General features: G+C 34.1%; 1 protein-coding gene across 2 annotated transcripts in view; it reads right to left on the bottom strand.

Annotated features, from left to right (window-relative positions):
* Nucleotides 1–20,587, bottom strand: part of NAV3 (neuron navigator 3) — a 924,153-nt gene that overhangs the window by 267,807 nt on the left and 635,759 nt on the right. For both annotated transcript variants that reach the window (XM_054443382.2, XM_063646517.1), the window contains 2 exons: nt 14,327–14,444; nt 13,625–13,677 (listed from right to left, as the gene is read on the bottom strand). In XM_054443382.2, coding sequence (XP_054299357.1) covers nt 13,625–13,677; nt 14,327–14,444 — 171 coding nt within the window. The remainder of the gene's footprint in view (nt 1–13,624; nt 13,678–14,326; nt 14,445–20,587) is intronic.

Raw genomic sequence — 20,587 nt, 5'->3', positions numbered from 1 at the left:
AAACCCTTTTCATCTTCACTGTAAGTTTTAGTAAAGTGGGTATTATTTTTCTTATTCACTAGAGGCTCAGAGAGATAGCATAGTTTATATAAGCTTACACAATTAACGAGGAGCAGAGCCAGAACTAAAACTTAAACCTGTCTTTCTGCAATGAGCTTGCTCTTCTGCCTCATTATGCTTACTACCGCTATAATTTAAACATCCTCACTAAGCTATTCCCAGCCTCTGACTCCGGCTTACTACACAACTGGCAGATGGCTAGGAAATAGTGCCAGGTACAAACAAAGTAGGGGCTCAATAAATATTTGGTTGAATGTAAGAATGAAAACTGTGTAGTGTAAAGGTAAAGACAGAAATGGGTATGCAAAAATCCACTTGTTCCACACATTTCATAAGTTCACAAGTTTAACTACTTGTATATTACTTCTCAAATATCCAATACATTTTATATGCTGGTAGATTAATATACAGAATGGTTGATGTGGCCTCAAGCAAAAGAAAGAATGCTGGCATCCACCATAAGCTAGAAAAGGAAAGGAATGGATATCCCCTACAGCCTCTGGAAGACTTACAGTACTGCTGACACCTTGATTCCAGCCCAGTGATAGAGACTTCTGCCCTCCAGTACAGTGAGAAGTTAAATTTCTATTGTTTTAAGCCACCAAATTTGTGGTAATTTGTTACAGAAGCCACAGGAAACTAATACAAGGATCTACTCAGTAAAGCAGCAGAAATCAAAACTTTGGCAAGCCCAAAGCTGAGCAGGGATCATTGTGAGCATGCATAATTCCAGGCCTTTTCCTCTGGAACTGTGATTTGTTGAGTCTTAGTGCTGGGGGCAGAGAGGATGAGAGGTGCAGTTTAATTAGTTACTCCTGTGTCATTGCAAAGCAACACCTTGCAGGCTTTCCTTTCCCATCTCAAATGTGTTTGTGTTGCAGAATAGGGAGACGAATAGGGGACAGTAATTGGGTTTTGCACTTTGGTTTTTGTTTATTTGTTTAGTTGATCTGTGATTAGATACAAAGAGTACATTTATTAATTAGGTCCTATGGTGTAATTAAAAATTTTGCAGTTAAATAAAACTGGATTTGCATCATGGTATTACAGTTTACACACTGTAAGAAACTGAGAAGTTTCTAGGCATGTGTGGGTGTGTGTGTATGTATACACACACATATATCCACACTAGAAAGGGAGAAGGGTATATTCAATTATTTATACATATAGATACTCTTCCTAATATGGAGCTAAGCTGTATAAACACTTGTATGCTAGAACAGAATTGTGTGTGTCTGTGACTAGCTGTATAGACATAGATATGGAAAGTTCCTGAGGATATAGTCAGATAAAATCTTTTGTTCAAAACCCTACTATTCTTCTTTAACTTACTTGATAACTGGAGAATTATGAGCATCATTTAATATTTTGTATCAGTTATAGATGATATTAAATCTTCATTATAAGCTATAATTGGCAATAGTGTTATAAATATAATTTATTAAAAATTACATCAGTATTCATTGACCTGAAGATACATTCTTTTGTTTTTTTAATAAATTTCTGCTTTTAAGTTTGTTCCAGAAAACAAAACCAAACAAGGGAATGTACTGTTTTATTATAAAGTTATTAAACTCTTCTAAACCTAAAACCATGTATGTATATAAGGAGCTCAAGTTACATATAACAACTTATTATTTGCCAAATTCATAATTTTACCATAAAATTTATAAATCATTATTTGCCTCACAAGACCACTCCCTCTCCCAGTTTCATGAGAGTTTATATCCCTGCCACAGATAGAAGAAACAAGTGTAATATTGAAGAATAATTCTTATTTATATTGCAAGTTTGGGCATAGGGGAGGGAGAAGCAGAGGAGCCAAATAACTTTTTTTAGAAAGAGCAATCTCAATCAAAATCCAGGAAGTTATTTTGTGGATATCAACAAACTAATTTTAAATTTTATATGAAGAGTCAAAAGACCTAAATTGCCAACAGAATATTGAAGAAGTACAAAATTGGAGGACTGACACAACACAGCTTTATGACCTACTTGAAGTAAGTCATGCAATCAAAACAGTAATCAAGACAGTGTGAGGTTGGTGAAAAAATGGGAAAATAATCAGTGGAACAGAATAGACAGCCCAGAAGTAGACCCAGATTAATATAGTCAATTGATATCTGTTGAAGAAGCAAAGGCAATACAATGAAGCAAAGATCACCTTTCAACAAATAGTGCAAGATGAGCTGGACATCTACATGCAACAAATATATAAATAAAAATAGACACAACACTAAAGACATGATGTATAAAATAAATCATTGATAAGCTGGACTTCATAAAAATTAAAAACTTCTGCCCTGTAAAGCACAGTGTCAAAAGAATGAGAAGACAAACCACAGACTAGCAGAAATATTTACAGAAGACACAATCATCATCCAAAGTTTACAAAGAACTCTTAAAACTCAACAAGAAAACAAACAACCTGTTTTTTTTTTTTTAATTATACTTTAAGTTCTAGGGTACCTGTGCACAACGTGCAGGTTTGTTACATATGTATACATGTGCCATGTTGGTGTGCTGCACCCATTAACTCGTCATTTACATGAGGTGTATCTCCTGATGCTATCCCTCCCCCCTCCCCCCGGCCCACGACAGACCCTGGTGTGTGATGTTCCCCTTCCTCTGTCCAAGTGTTCTCATTGTTCAGTTCCCACCTGTGAGTGAGAAAAGTTTGGTTTTTTGTCCTTGCGATAGTTTGCTGAGAATTATGGTTTCCAGCTTCATCCATGTCCCTACAAAGGACATGAACTCACCCTTTTTTATGGCTGCATAGTATTCCGTGGTGTATATGTGCCACATTTTCTTAATCCAGTCTATCACTGATGGACATTTGGGTTGGTTCAAAGTCTTTGCTATTGTGAATAGTGCCACAATGAACATACGTGTGCATGTGTCTTTATGGCAGCATGATTTATAATCCTTTGGGTATATACCAAGTAACAGGATGGCTGGGTCAAATGGTATCTCTAGTTCTAGATCCTTGAGCAACCGCCGCACTGTTTTCCACAATTGTTGAACTAGTTTATAGTCCCACCAACAGTGTAAAAGTGTTCCCATTTCTCCACATCCTCTCCAGCACCTGCTGTTTCCTGACTTTTTAATGATCACCATTCTAACTGATGTGAGATGGTATCTCATTGTGGTTTTGATTTGCCTTTCTCTGATGGCCAGTGATGATGAACATTTTTTGATGTGTCTCTTGGCTGCATAAATATCTTCTTTTGAGAAGTGTCTGTTCATATCCTTTGCCCACTTTTTGATGGGGTTGTTTTTTTCTTGTAAATTTGTTTGAGTTCTTTGTAGATTCTAGATATTAGCCCTTTGTCAGATGAGTAGATTGCAAAAATTTTCTCCCATTCTGTAGGTTGCCTGTTCACTCTGATGGTAGATTTCTTTTGCTGTGCAGAAGCTCTTTAGTTTAATTAGATCCCACTTGCCAATTTTGGCTTTTGTTGCCATTGCTTTTGGTGTTTGAGACATGAATTCCTTGCCCATGCGTATGTCCTAAATGGTATTGCCTAGGTTTTCTTCTAGGGTTTTTATGGTTTTAGGTCTAACATTTCAGTCTTTAATCCATCTTGAATTAATTTTTGTATGAGGTGTAAGGAAGGGATCCAGTTTCAGATTTCTTCATATGGCTAGCCAGTTTTCCCAGCACCATTTATTAAATAGGCAATCTTTTCTCCATTTCTTGTTTTTGTCAGGTTTCTCAGATATCACATGGTTGTAGATGTGTGGTATTATTTCTGAGGGCTCTGTTCTGTTCCATTGGTCTATATTCTGTTTTTGTACCAGTACCATACTGTTTTGGTTACTGTAGCCTTGTAGTATAGTTTGTAGTCAGGTAGCGTGATGCCTCCAGCTTTGTTCTTTTGGCTTAGGATTGTCTTGGCAATGCGGGCTCTTTTATGGTTTCATATGAACTTTAGTTATTTCCAATTCTGTGAAGAAAGTCACTGGTAGCTTGATGGGGATGGCATTGAATCTGGTTTTTAAAACTGGGGTCAAAGACCTTAACAGATACCTCACCAAAACAGATATACTGAAGACATATAAGCATATGAAAAGATGCATATTTCCACATCATATGTCATCAGGGGAATTCAAATTATAGTTACCATGAAATGCCACTACAAATCTATTAGGATGGCCAAAATCCAGAACATTGACAACACCAAATTCTAGTGAGGATGTGGAGCAGCAGGAATTCTCACTCATTTCTGGTGGGAATGCAAAATAAAACACTTTGGAAAACAGTTTGGTGGTTTCTTACAAAACTAAACAAATGTCATATGATCCATCAATCACACTTATTAATATTTACCCAAAGGAGTTGAAAACTTAAGTTCACACAAGAATCTACCCATGGAAATGTATAGCAGTTTTCTTCATAACTGCCGAAACTTGCAAGTAACTAAGATGTTCTTCAGTAGCTGAATGGATAAACTGTGGTACATTCAGACAATGGAATACTATTCAGCACTTAAAAGAAATGAGCCATCAAGCCATGAAAAGACACGTAGGAACCTTAAATCCATATTACTAAGTGAAAGAAGCCAACCTGAAAAGTCTACATGCTGTATGACTCCAACAATATAACATTCTAGAAAAGGCAAAACCACAGGGACAGTAAAACAATCACTGGTTCCCAGGGGTTGGAGCACAGAGGATGTGTAGGGCAGTAAAACTTCTCTGTATAATACTACAATGGTAACACAGGTCATTATATATTTGTCTAATGTACAATACCAAGAGTAAACTTTAATGTGAATCATGGATTCTGGGTGATACTGATGTTTCAATATATGTTTACTAATTATAACAAATATACTACTCTGTTGGGTGATGATGATATTGGGGGAGGCTATGCATGTGTGAGGGAAAGGGGTAGATAGGAAATCTGTACTTTTCTCTCAATTTTGCTGTGAACTTAAATTTGCTATAAAAAAGTAGTTTTAAAAAAAATTAAAAAGGGGAGGAAGTGGAGGAGGAGGAGAAGGAAAAAAATAGCTGAAGATACAAAGACCTGAATTCCAGACCTTATTTTGTTAAGTTTATTTGTTAATAAGTCTAAAGATAATTTGGCCTAGACTAAATAAACATGAGTCCAAACCGTAATTTTTCCACTTTACTAAATAAAGGACACAGATTGCCTCAGTGAGACGCAGTTCCATTATAGGTTTGCCGTGATGGCTAAATGAAAAGTATAAGCAAAACATCTAGCACAGCACTAGGTATATACCATTGACGTTCAATAAATAAGTGATAATGACATCATTGAACTATCAGACCTTTCTCTAAAGTTGTATGTTTCTATGTAATGATTTCCCAGTATTTCTTGTTATGTTTGAAACATGGCTAATAGAAGTCAGGTGTGAAATACGATTTTTCAGAGTGTAACAAGGAAAGTCAATATATTTTCTGTGTCTATCCACACAATTCAGTTTTTAACTGAATTCATATTAAAATAATTTAAATATAATTTCATGAAGCAACTAGCTTTGGCATATCTACTACATTTCAAAATATTTATCTGATCAAAGATAAATTTTGCATATGATTGCACAGAGGTTAAGTGAACAAGAGTTTCCCTATTTAATTTACTCTTTTTTCTTATTATTGAAATAATTGTAAATATATAAACTATCACGGATTTTTTCAGATAGGAGTATTACAATTCATATTGAAAATGGCCACATATCTTAATATTGTTTCCTAAACTAAGATTGTTAAAATTGTCCTACTGTTAAATATTTTTCCACTGATTATTGTAAGTGATAATTTTATTAAGTTTGGCGGGGGGGGCAATTGAAAAAGAAGGAGCAATAAGTTCCTTAAAAACACCAACTATTAAATGTAAAAAGCTAAAATTATAAAAGGATTCTTATGAAATATGTCTTCAAATACAATGATTGTATTTTGTGTTTACAGTAATACTGGGCTACCAATAAAAAACAATTTGTAGCATTTTAAGTACAAAAAAACATCAGGATAAAAATATGCCAATTACTTATTAAAGTGGTCAATATTCAAAGATATAGTAGAAATATCAACTACATTTTGCAGTAGTTATATATGCATATATAAATTTTAATGTCCTTAAAAATTATTTCTTCTCTTCAAAAACAAAGAAAAAATCTGTAATTCAAACCGTTATTTTATTCCAATTTCTATTTATCATATTAATTACACAAACAAGTATAAATATTGACAACAATAAGAACAACATTTAAGCTATTTATTCTATACAAGGCGTTCTTGTATTTTTAACTTTTATTTAATTTCTAAATGGCAGACCAAAGAATTCCCACAACGAAATGATTTCACGTTGCTGTTTTTCTTTGTAAATTAGACTTAATAAAACTGAAGAGAAATCACCATCTTTGGCATTTTTTTTTTAAATCAAGGTAGCAAATCAGAGTTCCAATTGACTTTAGAGTTTATCTGTACAATTTCCTCATTGCAGAAATGAGCAGAGGCCTTGAGAATTTACTGAATGCCTTTTCCTGGGTCATATATACAAAATTAGAATTCCAGTCACCTTTGTTCTTTTAACAAAACACACTGCCTCTTAATGCCTCCATGTTATGTCAATTACTTCATTTGAACTTGACTAGTGTGTGGAGCAACCTCTAGAGACAGGCAGATTTAAAAATCATTTAGGTGATATTCTAATAACTTAAATATAAATTCCCTGATACTAGTAGTTTATACATATTTTTGCAGTTTGAATCTGTATAAAAATAATGAAATCATTAAGAAAAATACAAAGTAAAGATTTTCATTTAGCATTTCTTTATAGATCAGAACTCTATTTGTAGTAAAGCATTTGTCTTCATTAAGCTATCTTTTTCTAGCCATTCCAGAATATGAGTATTTTCAAAGTCAAGGGATCATGTGACTGGACTAACTTAGCAATATTCCACTCCTGAGTCATAGTGCTACAATTTTGCAGTGTGCCATATATAAGATTTTATTAAACCTTTAAGAGCATTCCAGTATTTTATCTCTTCCATATTTGGTTAAGAACCTCATCTTCTTATCTTACATAAAAAAAAAAAAAAGAAATCCTTTAAAAGAAGAGTGATTACAAGCTACAAGCAGTAGCTGAAAAAAATAAAACTTTAAAGGAAAGGCTACTGATAAAAGTATGGGCTTTTTTTTACTATTAAGAATATTTTCACTTTCCAGATAAACATAAACAATAGAAATAGGATCATGAAATTTCTATCCCAAATGGGATAAAGATGTGAATTCCATAAAGTAATGATTCTGGGAGCCATAACCCTATGGGACATGGAATCAAATAGGCAGGAAAGACTTAAATCTAATTTTCCAGCTACTAGGAGTTAAAATGGAATAAGAAGCCAAAAATATTCATATCAGCAAATTGTAAACAACATATATGTTATACTAAAAACTTAGGTTGAAGGTTGTGGCTGGAAAACAATTGACCTATTACGACAAAATAGAGCCAAGAAAGAAGGACCAGCTGTGAAATACATTTGCCAAATCCTTAGCTGTCTTACATAGTCTAATACTTGGCTTGTAACTATTTCACATAATCAGATGTCCTCATTCTTCTGTGCATTTTTGAAGATCCTTAAATATAATGGTCTATTTAAAAAATTTTTTAAATGTCTTTGAAACAACTTTTACCCTACATGTCTAACATTTTTGTTTAAGAAACTTGCACTTGTGTCTCTGCATTCTAAGTAAATGTTGGACATATTTTTGCTATTTTTAATTTGCTGGGCATTTGGGACATTCCCGGTATTTATAGTTTACTAATTTATTTCCTCATGTAAGCTCACCAAAGTTGGGACATGCAGTATATATTTTGAATCCTGATGCCGCCCACCTAGGAGTTACTCAACAGGTGCCATCCACATTAGTAACTTCATCTTTGGATAAGGTTAAATTTAATGTTGACTAAGCTCCAACAAACTAAGTTCTGTTTTCCAGGACCAGTTCAGTCTCAAGCTCATCAAAGAAAAATAACCATGACTTTGAAACTTAAGATAAATATGAACCACAATATCTCAGTAATTATACTAATAAAGTGCCAAAAGAACAAATTCATATTTTTCTTAAATATGTGCTCTTTAGACTATGCTATTCAAAAGAATTATTGTTGGGATTATACATACATGTATTATATATATCCACACACATACACATATAGAGAGAGTTAAATTTTCTTTATAAGGCACACACGCATGTGCACACACACACAAACACATATATATGTATATACATATAGCAATATTCCACTCCTCTGAGTCATAGTGCTATAATTATATATGTATATCTGTACATATATGTGTATATATACACTATATATATACACACACACACACACATATATATATATATATATATATATATATATATGGTGAATTTTTCTTTATTATAAGGTATCCATGGCCAGGTGTGGTGGCTCATGCCTGTAATCCCAGTACTTTGGGAGGCCGAGATGGGTGGATCACCTGAGGTCAGAAGTTCGAAACCAGCCTGGCCAACATGGCAAAACCCGTCTCTACTAAAAATTTAAAAAATTAAAAAAAATTAGCCAGGCATGGTGGTGGGCACCTGTAATCCCAGCTACTCGGGAGGCTGAGGCAGGGAGAATTGCTTGAACCCGGGAGGCGGAGGTTGCAGTGAGCCAAGATCACACCATTGTACTCCAGCTTGGGTGACAGAGCGAGACTCCGTCTCAAAAAATAATAATAATAATAAATAAATAAAGTAACCATTAAACCATTAGAAAATCACATGAAAAGCAAGCACATTAATATTATCTAAAATTCTGAAGTTGTTACATTAATTTAAATTCCTCTAGTTTCTATTTAATATACTTTCTTTTCTACTTTGAAATTATTTAGTATATTTGATGTACATAAAATAATACATATAACACTTACGTAAGTTGTAAAAGCAGAATAATATAGTACATTATACGCCACAGAACTAGAATCCTTCAAATAACTTGCCTCTAATTTATGTGTTTCTTCCCTGTTCCGGGCATAATCCTTTCAGTGGTAGCTACTATGTAGAGATTTGTGTTTATACAAATATGTTACATACGTACTTTTTTCAAGTATCAGTATCTTCACCCCATCATAACATTTTATGACATGATACAGAAACAAATGTATCCCTATTGTTTTCCAATATCAAATCTTCCACACAGACCAAAATTTCCTCCTCTTCTACTTCCTTTAGGACTTGGTATAGTTACTTACCACTTCATTCCTCTGAACCCTTTCTTTTCCCTCTACTGCTTCCTCCTTCTCTGCTTTCTTCCCCCCTTGCAAAAACTCCCCTCAACTCTGTCTTCTTCTCAAGCTATTTATTTTTTTTCTTCTCTAACAGTGTCTTAACAGGACACTCTTAGAAAAATTATTCATGATTCAATGGATATCGGCACTTCTTGGTTACTTCTTAACACGTTATTCACTCTACAGAAGATGTTCATATACAGGTAATCAATGCCTATCCAATTACCAAAAATAAATACCACATTCCAGTATACCAGCTATTTAGCTGCATAACATTTGACAGCATGTTACACATTCTGCTCATCTTACTTCACCCTGACTTGCTGGGGTAGTCCACGTATTAGAGCTTCAGCTACTGCATCTTCCCTAAGGATTAGCAGTCCACATCTGTGATTCTGTTCCTCAGTGATAGTCTCACTCTCTCAACACTCTTTCCCTTTCCTGACTCCTATACCTCTATCACATAAATATTTATATTTCCTAAAGTGAAAAACCTCAGGTTTCTTCTCCTGTGACTTTACGCAGACCTCCTGTAAGATTCCATTCTTGTCCATGGTTTCAAATATTACCTATTTTTTCAGTATATTCTAACCAATACTCTTTTCTGACCTTCAGAAACACATGTCTAATTGCCTTAAGTTTCCTCCAAATCGATGTTTTAATAGATACATCAAGTTCTACATGTTAAAATATGAATTCATCACCTTCCCCCCTCCACCTTTTAAAGAAATTTTTTTCTGCTTCTATAATAATCATCTTGTTTAGTGGTAATTACTTACCCATTCACGCTAAAAAATTGGGGCCATTTTAAGCTCCCTGTACTCTCCGTCGCCCACATTCAACTGGACACCAACACTTATTTACTTTATAATCCCCATAAAGCATCTAGGGTGATCTTTTAAAATATTTATATTGGATCATACCACAGCCCAGCTTTAAAAGTCTTCCAAAGTCTCCCTAAGTTAGAATATCATACCAACTCCTTACTTTGGCCCTACACTATCAGGCTTCCTTGTTCCCTTCAAACAACTCTCCTTGTGCCTAATCCACAGTGCTCTTCTATTTGTTTGTGGAATGCACCAAACTTACTCCATTCTCAGTCCTTTTTGTTCTCGTCTATGTAACTATTGCTGTTATTTATCTAAACATTTGCTCCTCCAATTCTCAAGTGTAGTTCATTCAAATGTTGTTATACCCTGTACTCAGTGCTTAGTAAATATTGATTACATGTGAATTACCTGGCTACTACGGAAATTTATCAATGCATTGTAGATTCATACAACAAAAGGGATCTTCTATTCTTAAAGGCTTAAAATGATTCAATAAAGGGTAGCAAGTTTAACATTTAAATAAAAACAATTTGTGATTAAAAATAGCAGCAGACCTAATTTTACTTTATCTTTTGTTATTAAGCACCAACAGCAACCAAAGGCCACAAGAGACCAGGTATACAAAAAGAGGTGGCCAAAGTAGTCCTATGACTGAGTATACCACTCACTCTTACTAATGTAGCACCTCCCAGTGTTATGCAGTCAAGGAACAGGCAGCATCCTGTTTGGAGTAGATACATGAAATTCATAAGCCTAGTCATGCTATCATAATTATCTTTCCTTTTCATTCTTGTCTCAATTAAAGTCTGGAATTTGTATTCACTAATAGTGCTTACACAAGTTCTTAAGAACAGAGGCAAAAATAATTCAACCAAAAAAGTTACATTTATTTCATATGTATTTTTCTGAATTAAGATATTGAAGGCATGCCAACTTCAGATGCAAAATTCAACCACATCTTAAAGAAATGAGGATCTAAATCATTCTTAGTCAATATTCAATATGATTCCAACTAATGCTTTTTGGCTGAATAAACTACTTTTTTATAGCATTTGCATTTCTCAGACTTTGGTCTTTCTATTTTGTTTTAATCAGAAGTGGAAATATCAACATAACTTGCATAATATCCGTAACATGATATTTTGCAGTTAACAGGAATAAGATGTAATAAAAAAATTAACAGAGTCTGAAACTCAAGAGAATCTTTTCACAGATTTGCAGAATCTCTAGGAACAGCTGTTTCAGATAAATAGGTAAAAACAGCATCTCTATTAACCATTGTTATGAGCTTTGGAATTTTTTTTCCATCACTGAGTATAAGCTTGCCTGTTTATTGAATTCTCTGTAATCCCAGAATCAAATTGGAATGATAGCCAAGTAGGTGAGAGTTTCTAGACTTAAAATGTTTTATATTATTCAATACCTCCTCATGGTAAAAATAATGAAAGCAAAAGCAATCATGTTGGGTTTAAGAAACATAATTATGGTTTCAGGGGACTGTTGAGCTTTTTAATTGAAAGCCTTAAAAATCTTTTAACAGGTGTTAATCCATGCATGTGTTGTTTACAAAGTTTGTAGCAATACTATTCTGCATTGCATTTTAGTTGTGTTAATAAAGGATGTTCACATACGTATCTCATTGTCACATTCTAATTAAGGTTCATTTTACCGATGAGAAAGCTGAGGCTCAAAGAAGTTACATATTTTTCTCAACATCACACAGCTTACTACTGTATCAAGGTCTAAATGTCGTCTGATTTGGCTTGTTCACAGTAAAACCTCAAAAAACAACTGTAATTAATTCCCACAGAGTCACTTAGAGTAATTAGATCAGGAAGTTTCCTTAAAACTGAAGGATTGTATAGAAATCCTTTCTTTTACAGTGATTTTTTTTCACAACCATATACACAGAGTTCATGACATTATAATAGGTCCTGGGAGTAATTATTTTTTATTTATTTATTTTATCATTTGATGTTATTATTTTATTTATTTATTTATTTATTTATTTTGAGATGGAGTTTTGCTCTTATTGCCCAGGCTGGAGTGCAGTGGCATGATCTCGGCTCATCATAACCTCCACCTCCCTGGTTCAAGCAATTCTCCTGCCTCAGCCTCCCGAGTAGCTGGGAATATAGGCATGTGCCACCACGCCCAGCTAATTTTGTAATTTTAGTAGAGACGGGGTTTCTCCATGTTGGTCAGGCTGGTCTCGAACTCCCGACCTCAGCTTATCCACTTGCCTTGGCCTCCCAAAGTGCTGGGATTACAGGTGTGAGCCACCACATCTGGCCAATTATTTTAAAAATAGACATGATAGTTAATCACTTTTAAAAATAAATTGTGTTTATTATTTTGGATTTCAGTTTTCTGACATTAAGTAAAGTAAGTCAGTAGATTTTAAAAGTTCATAGATCTTTTTTTTTTTTTTTGCTTTTTTCTACTTAATTTTCTTGTTTTTATTTTTTTATTTTTTTTCTTTTATTATTATTATTATTATTATACTTTAGGTTTTATGGTACATGTGCGCAATGTGCAGGTAAGTTACATATGTATACATGTGCCATGCTGGTGCGCTGCATGGATGAAATTGGAAATCATAGATCTTTTTATTCTTCCAAGTTTCTGACAACTAAGAACTCATTAAATTCATTTAAAATGCCTATTCTGTGCTGAAGAGTTTTGGAGAAAGCTTCATCTTGTGGCTTTTGGCTGTCATTCCTGATTGTATCTGCTTGATGTAACTTCAGTTAAGGCGCATTTTTATATTTCAGGTTTTCCTATAAAACTAAGTTGTGGCTTTTTAATTAAGCAACATATTTTTATCTCTGTAGTTTATTACTCTTTGACTTTATTATAAAACTTTAAGTTTTTATTGGTTGATAAAGATAAGAGATAGCTGGGAAAGAGGCAGATATCCAGGCTGAAGGCTTTCTGGAAGAGACTACGAATCATATCTCAAAATCAGTCACTGCTCACCAAACTTACAGCAGCATGCCTTGAGAACTATTTCCAGAAGTGTTGAAGAGTCCATGTGTTTACACTGGACTTTGTTATGAACAAAGAAAATACTATTTATATATTTTAAAATGCACATGGCAAGGCCTGTTCTTTAAGCCAGTTGTTCAGACAAAAATAATCCACTTAAAAGTAGAAATGAAATTTACTACCATTAAGACCAGTGTTAAATTAAATTATACAGAACAGCAGAACAAAAAAAAGTCAAGGATCTAATAAGACATCTGGAAATATGTCATGTGTATATAGGAGTCACTTAATGATGTTGATGTGCCTAAACTGAACCCACACAAATACATATGAGAGAATGGGATCAAATGGTTTCTTAAGCAGGAAGACATGCAGAAAAAAATAATATCCATTTACAAATGCAATTAATTCTGGAAGTGAAGATCAGCATTTTATATTGAGAATAAATATGATTCTTACCATCTGAGACTGACTTCTAGGACATCCATTGATATCTTCAACTTTTTCATTTGCTAAAGCCAAGAGATAAAATAAAAGAGAGAAAAAAAGAACGACATGCTTAAGCAATGAAGTGAAACACACACACGAAAACAGGAAAAAAAAAAAATACCAAGCAAAAATGCTCCTGCTACATATATTCTGTCTTCCAAGCAGTGTACAAGAAGACACACTTATTAACAGCCGCCAATTCTATATGCACAAATCAGGCAAAAAAAGAAAAAATGAGTGAGAAGGAAGTTGCTGCTAATTCTTTAGCCTGTGCCAAATGATTGCTGACATGAAACCTTTCACAATTGTCCCTGCTGGATCAGGATACAATTTCAAGGCGTCTCAGAGTGTATGAGTTGCTCCAGCTAACGAAATACACACATGGGAGACATATGGTTTAATGAAGCATTCATTTCTGACAGTTCAATTCAAATGATTCAATAAAGGTTAGCAAGTTTATGTATATAAAGACACAGTTGTCGTTATTGAGAAGTATGGCCAAACTGCCTTTTTCAAACATCCTCACATAAACATTTTAATTAAATCAGGGAAGAGCTACAGGAATCTCAGAGACACATGGACCAGTTCAGTAAGGCGCTTAACTTAAGTTGTGCTTTACCAAAGAGATGGGAGCAGAGACTTTCATGCTTTCTTTCAGAAGGAAGGGCTTACCAATAATCTGGATGATTTCTGCTAGGAGTACTCCATCTGCAATGTCTTGTTGCAAGTCCTTGATCAGCCGCTTGTGGCCCGATTTTGCTAGGTAGTGGTTGGCCCAGTCAGTGTAAATCTGTTGAACAGAGAGAAGGAAAAAGTGAGATGGGGTGAGGGAAAAGAGAGACAATAAAATGCTGAAGACAAATGTTGGATTCAAAGGGAAGCTATTCTGGATCACATTCCAGTTTAAGAAGTCATAGCTCTAAAGGAAATAGTTGTAAAGTAATTTTTAAACAGCTCTTTCCCCAACTTATCTCTCATTTCAAAGGGGATGATTCACTCTCAAAATTAAGGGCTAGTCACTTGTGACAAAGCAAAACTTCCCTCTGGGATGACTACTGAGGAAACTCCCATTGCAAGTCAGTTTGTGTTTTCTGTCTCTTTATTATTTCTATCATTCTGAAAACAATCTTGCCTGTTCATCTAAAAGAAACCCACCTGGACTGATGTACATAGAAACATTACTATAAAAAATTGTGTTTCTCTGAGAAGACTATTGAATTTGTCATGTTAGATACTGTATGTGACAAGATTTTGGCATCATTTTATGAGATAATTACAAATACCTTCCTATTTTATTTGGATTGTCATCTTCCATTTAAGCCTCTTGAAATGTGTTTATATGAGAGAATAGAGGCAGCAAATGGAGTTATTACACAGAAATTAAAATGTAGAATTCAGAAGTGGATTGTAAGGCACAAAATTGACAATTTGACATAGAATAGAGGTGTCTCTTCAACAGCAGATCATGATATACAGAAAAGCTGAAACTCTACAAAAATTTTACAAAAATAAAACATTGTTCATTTTTTCAATTCAATAGAATACTTACTAATTGTAAGGGAAAAATAAGCATGAAGATTTCAGCTTCATGGGTGGTACATATGCATATATTAGTGAATTTATTACAAGGCAGATTATGATGTGATATAACAGAAAAATGAAATATTTGAAATGAGAATAGAAGAAAGAAAATAAGAAATATGCTTGTTAAAATTATTATTAGAAGCACTGGAATTAGAACTGGAAATAACATAGAACCTAAGCATGAGAAGTGAGGAGAAGGACCTTCCTTGCAGTGGGTATGACGTATAGAAAAGCCGACAGGCAAAGAAATCTAGGACACAGCTGTAAAATCTGTAATTGAGGCAGAATGTCTAAAATTAGGGAAAATTAGGCTGAAAAGGTAAGTTGCATTTTATAGTCATGAACACTAAATGCCAAGCATGTTGAAAACTTTTTAAACATTTCTAACAAAGCAAATTCACATTTAAAAAAGTAATAATAATAAATCAGAAGTATAGAAACTAAAAAGTGAAAGTCTCCCCACAACTTTCAACCCTGTACATTTTTGAATAATTTGGTATGAAGAGTTCTTGAATTGATGTGTCTACACCCCACTTCACACTATACCACAGAACACACACACACACACACACACGAGATGACATTTTTAACCAAATTTGGTTCAAATTTTACATATTATTTTGTAGTTTCAGATTTATACGTAATAATATTTTAACAGCTTTTCTAAGAGCCATTTCATGTATGTCCATCTATTTTAAATATTGCATTATATATATCAATCCCCCAGTTGATAGATATTTGACTTGTTTAAATGTGTTTCTATTATATCTAAAGTTGCAAGAGACAGCCTGATATATGTACCTTTCTGAACTCATATGCTAGTATTGTTATGTGGCAAAAACCTAAAAATTGGGCTGCTAAGTGTTTTGAATGAATCTTGGGTCTAAATATCACAAGATTACAACACAGAAGAAAAAGTGTTCCTTTCTATTAGAAAATACAAAGTAGTCCTACTGGCATCAGAAGACTAGTACATATCTGGTGGTGATTAAGTTTCTTGAAAGATGTAAACAATTGGAGGCATCCCATTGCATAAGAAAAATATATGTGAGAGCAAAATTGCATCTCCTTTTATTAATATCCATGATCTCTATGTTGAAGATATTGAAGGGTAAGAAAAATTACTTGCGTAACTGTCTCCTGAATTAGCATACAAATACATGATTTTTAGGTAGATGCTTTTATTTGGTAATAATTTTTCTCTGTTAAGATTTGATTATATTCGTATGATCATACATTTTTTGGAAGGATTTCATACTGTTTAGAATTTAAAACATTGAGCACACTCCCCTTCCTAACACATCATTTAAATGATAGAATTGTTTTGGCCTTCTAGTAGAAACTTCAGGTTGATTCAGACTTGAGTTGTGCTGATCTGTCCATAGGCAAAGAGTGGGGCCATGGGTTGAAAAAGGATTCACAAGGGTAAGGAGAACGAGTTCTGGAGTCAGACAGATCTGACTTGAGACCACTTACTACCAGTGAAACCCTGGACAAGTTACTTAACCTTCAGATTCCTCTTGTAAAAAAAAGTCTTGTTGTAACACAAGGAGAAAGATAATACTTACATTATAGGATTGTGCCAGGACTAAATAAGATAGCACTTGTAAAGCATCTGTCACAAAGCTAGTCATGAAAAAACATGCTTGCTATTATTATCATCACATGGCATCTAGTTTTATTTTGCTGTGATAGCTTTCCAACAAATACTTGTTAAAGTTATAATTTAACAAAGGTTAAGAAAATTGAGAAGGCTGGCATCAGAAGACTAAAGAAATTGTAGTAATTGCTTCTGACACTACTCCTATCACTAACTCTGCCTGCCTTCCAATTCACAGGTGTTGTGAATCTGTCTGCCATCTGAACTCAGGGAAATCTAAATAAAAGATTAAGGATGTCATATTCTCATCCAGGCCTGTAATGTCTCTATTGTGACACCACTTCCATCAAACTGTATTGCATTGGTTTTGTTTTATGATGACATTAATTATACACAAATATTTGTTTAAATAAAAAACAAAATGATATGAACTGAAAGTGAAAATAAGAATACTTTCGTTCTCCAAGTGCATGTCAACAGTTCCTTAGCCTTTATCCAAATTCATCCTGGGACTTAGGTGAGAAAACAAATGGGAGGCCAGCTAGTTGGCTTCAAGATACCTTGTTGGTAATACCTGTGTTTTAGCTCACAAATCATTTTTTGTTTGATCCAGAATTTCTTCCAGAGGAATCCCAAGCTTAAGGGCTTTGATATGTCCAGCATCTCTAATATCTGAAACTTTGCTCAGGCCATAGTTCTAACTTCAGCTGCGATTAGTGAGAGCAATGACTATATAAAGAAATTTAATGCAAATTTAAAAATAATTGCTGTACACTTTATTTGTTCCTTCTAATAAACAGCTGTGTCTTCCATACGTAAAAGATACTTGAGACCCTCCAAGGAAATGACAAGAGAGGGAAAACCAGTGCCTTCCAAAAGGATATTATAATCTAGATGGTGAAATATTTCAAAAACTACAAAGTAACATGTAAATATATTTTAAAATATTATATACAAACATACTTCTCTCTTTCAAAATTGTACATGTGTAAGCTGAATACAAAGGTGGAAAAATGAGTTGTGTCTTTAAGGAGACTTCAAGCAAAGGACACTTGGTATATAAACGTATTTAAAACTCATCAATAAATTTACTGTAATGCTGTGATGAGAAAAAATACAAACAACCTTGTCAACTGTCATTAGAATGTGATCTTTAAATAAATACAACAGGATGGTGAAATCTGGTCCTGAAATTGGATTTGAACTCCAAAATTGCCCTCAATTCATTATCACAAAAATAATAATCACAGTATTTAACCTTTTAGTTTCAGCTGAATGAGTTACAAAATGTGCAGTAATGTATTTTTCAGGCTTATGCTATGAATTAATTATAGTTTTTTTAGTGAAGAAATTGGTATAATTGGGAACAATATCAAACTAATGATAATTCAGTGTTTGGTAATTTTTGTAAAAGGGTCATTGAGGATTTTAATCATGAATGTTCTGGCTAAAGCTTCCAATACAATTTCTCTCTAGACATCTGAAGCCAGTCTTCTTCAACTGTTTTGATGAACTTCAACGTGATGAATATAAATATCATCCCATCTAATAATTTTATCTCAAGAAATTTAGAAGAATTAATGAGATTGCATTTACAAGAGGGCTACTTAGAAATTCTAGTACAATTGCATGCATAATCATTCATTTACCATAATTAAAAGTGATAAAAATCAAAGGTATCATGGTATATTTTACATTTATCAGTATGAATTTTTGGGTCTATTATGCAATAGCATGTATTCTTTGAGGAACAATTCACATTGTTGGAATGTCTGCTCTGCCACTTAATATTTGTGCAGACTTTGACTGAACATTTATTTTCTCTAAATTCCACAGTATTCTCATCTGTAAGATGGCAATAATATTATAACCTACTGATACAGTTTAGCTCTGTGTCCCCACCCAAATCACATGTCAAATTGTAATTCCCAGTATCGGAGGAGGGGCCTGGTGGGAGGTGACTGAATCATGGGGGCAGAATTCTCCCCTTGCTGTTCTGATAGAGTTCTCATGAGATCTGGCTTATTTTTTTTCTTTTTTTTCTATATTGATTATATATCTTTTTTTATTATTATTATTATACTTTAGGTTTTATGGTACATGTGCGCAATGTGCAGGTAAGTTACATATGTATACATGTGCCATGCTTGTGCGCTGCACCCACCAACTCTTCATCTAGCATTAGGTATATCTCCTAATGCTATCTCTCCCCCCTCCCCCCACCCCACAACAGTCCCCAAAGTGTGATGTTCCCCTTCCTGTGTCCATGTGTTCTCATTGTTCAATTCCCACCTATGAGTGAGAATATGCGGTGTTTGGTTTTTTGTTCTTGCGATAGTTTACTGAGAATGATGATTTCCAATTTCATCCATGTCCCTACAAAGGACATGAACTCATCATTTTTTATGGCTGCATAGTATTCCATGGTGTATATGTGCCACATTTGCTTAATCCAGTCTATCATTGTTGGACATTTGGGTTGGTTCCAAGTCTTTGCTATTGTGAATAATGCCGCAATAAACATACGTGTGCATGTGTCTTTATAGCAGCATGATTTATAGTCCTTTGGGTATATACCCAGTAATGGGATGGCTGGGTCGAATGGAATTTCTAGTTCTAGATCTCTGAGGAATCGCCACACTGACTTCCACAAGGGTTGAACTAGTTTACAGTCCCACCAACAGTGTCAAAGTATCCCTGTTTCTCCACATCCTCTCAAGAACCTGTTGTTTCCTGACTTTTTAATGATCGCCATTCTAACTGGTGTGAGATGGTATCTCATTGTGGTTTTGATTTGCATTTCTCTGATGGGAGATCTGGCTTTTTTGAAAGTGCATAGCACATCCCCCTTGTCTCTCTCTCTGCCTCTGGCTCCCACCACGTAAGATGAGCTTGCTTCTCCTTCACCTTCCACCGTGACTGTAAGTTTCCTGAGGCCTCCCCAGCCATGCTACCTTTGGAGCCTGCAGAACTGTGAGTCTATTAAACCTCTTTTCCTTATAAATTACCCAGTCTCAGGTATATCTTTATAGCAGTGTGAAAACAGACTAATAGCTCAACCAATGGAATTATTGTGAGGATTTAATGAATGTATACTTTGGAATATGGACTTTCACTTAAAATATGTATTTGCTACATGTTAAATATTGTTATTAGTAGCTCACTGCTTTAATATGAAATACATTTCCATTAACCATGAGAAGTTTATTAATATTGTAAACCATTATTATTGTTAAAGTCTTAAATCGTAGATATTCATCCAAATATAGTTTACCTAACTAATTAAGGAAAATTGCAGGAAGTTGTAATGACCTTGTAGCTTCATCATTTGCCTCTATGATATTTCTCTTACAGTGCTCATTTTTCACTATAAATATGAGGATGAAATAGAAGCCAACATATATGATACCATATTTCTTTTGAGCAGTGAACCTGCTATGAAGAAACAACATCAGAAAAAGATCTACTCTGATTTTCCTTGAAGTCCTAAACATTCGTGATTTTTTTTTACTACTGACAGTATTACATGCTATCTGTCTGTCACAGCAAGCTGCTCCTACATTTGTAAAAATTATTTATTTTAGCGTTTGGTTAATATTTTATAAGTAACCTACCACTCAGTTACATAAAAATGATTATAACTATTTTTGTTATTCCATACACTACATAGAGGTATATGTGTTTCAATGGGATAAATTCCTTATTTTTAAGGAATCCTAAATAATCGAAGCAGTACGGAGAAGTGATAG

This window comes from Pongo pygmaeus, chromosome 10 (genome assembly GCF_028885625.2).
Source record: "Pongo pygmaeus isolate AG05252 chromosome 10, NHGRI_mPonPyg2-v2.0_pri, whole genome shotgun sequence".
Taxonomy (NCBI): Eukaryota; Metazoa; Chordata; class Mammalia; order Primates; family Hominidae; genus Pongo; species Pongo pygmaeus.
This window is presented reverse-complemented; position numbering and strand designations above follow the sequence as displayed.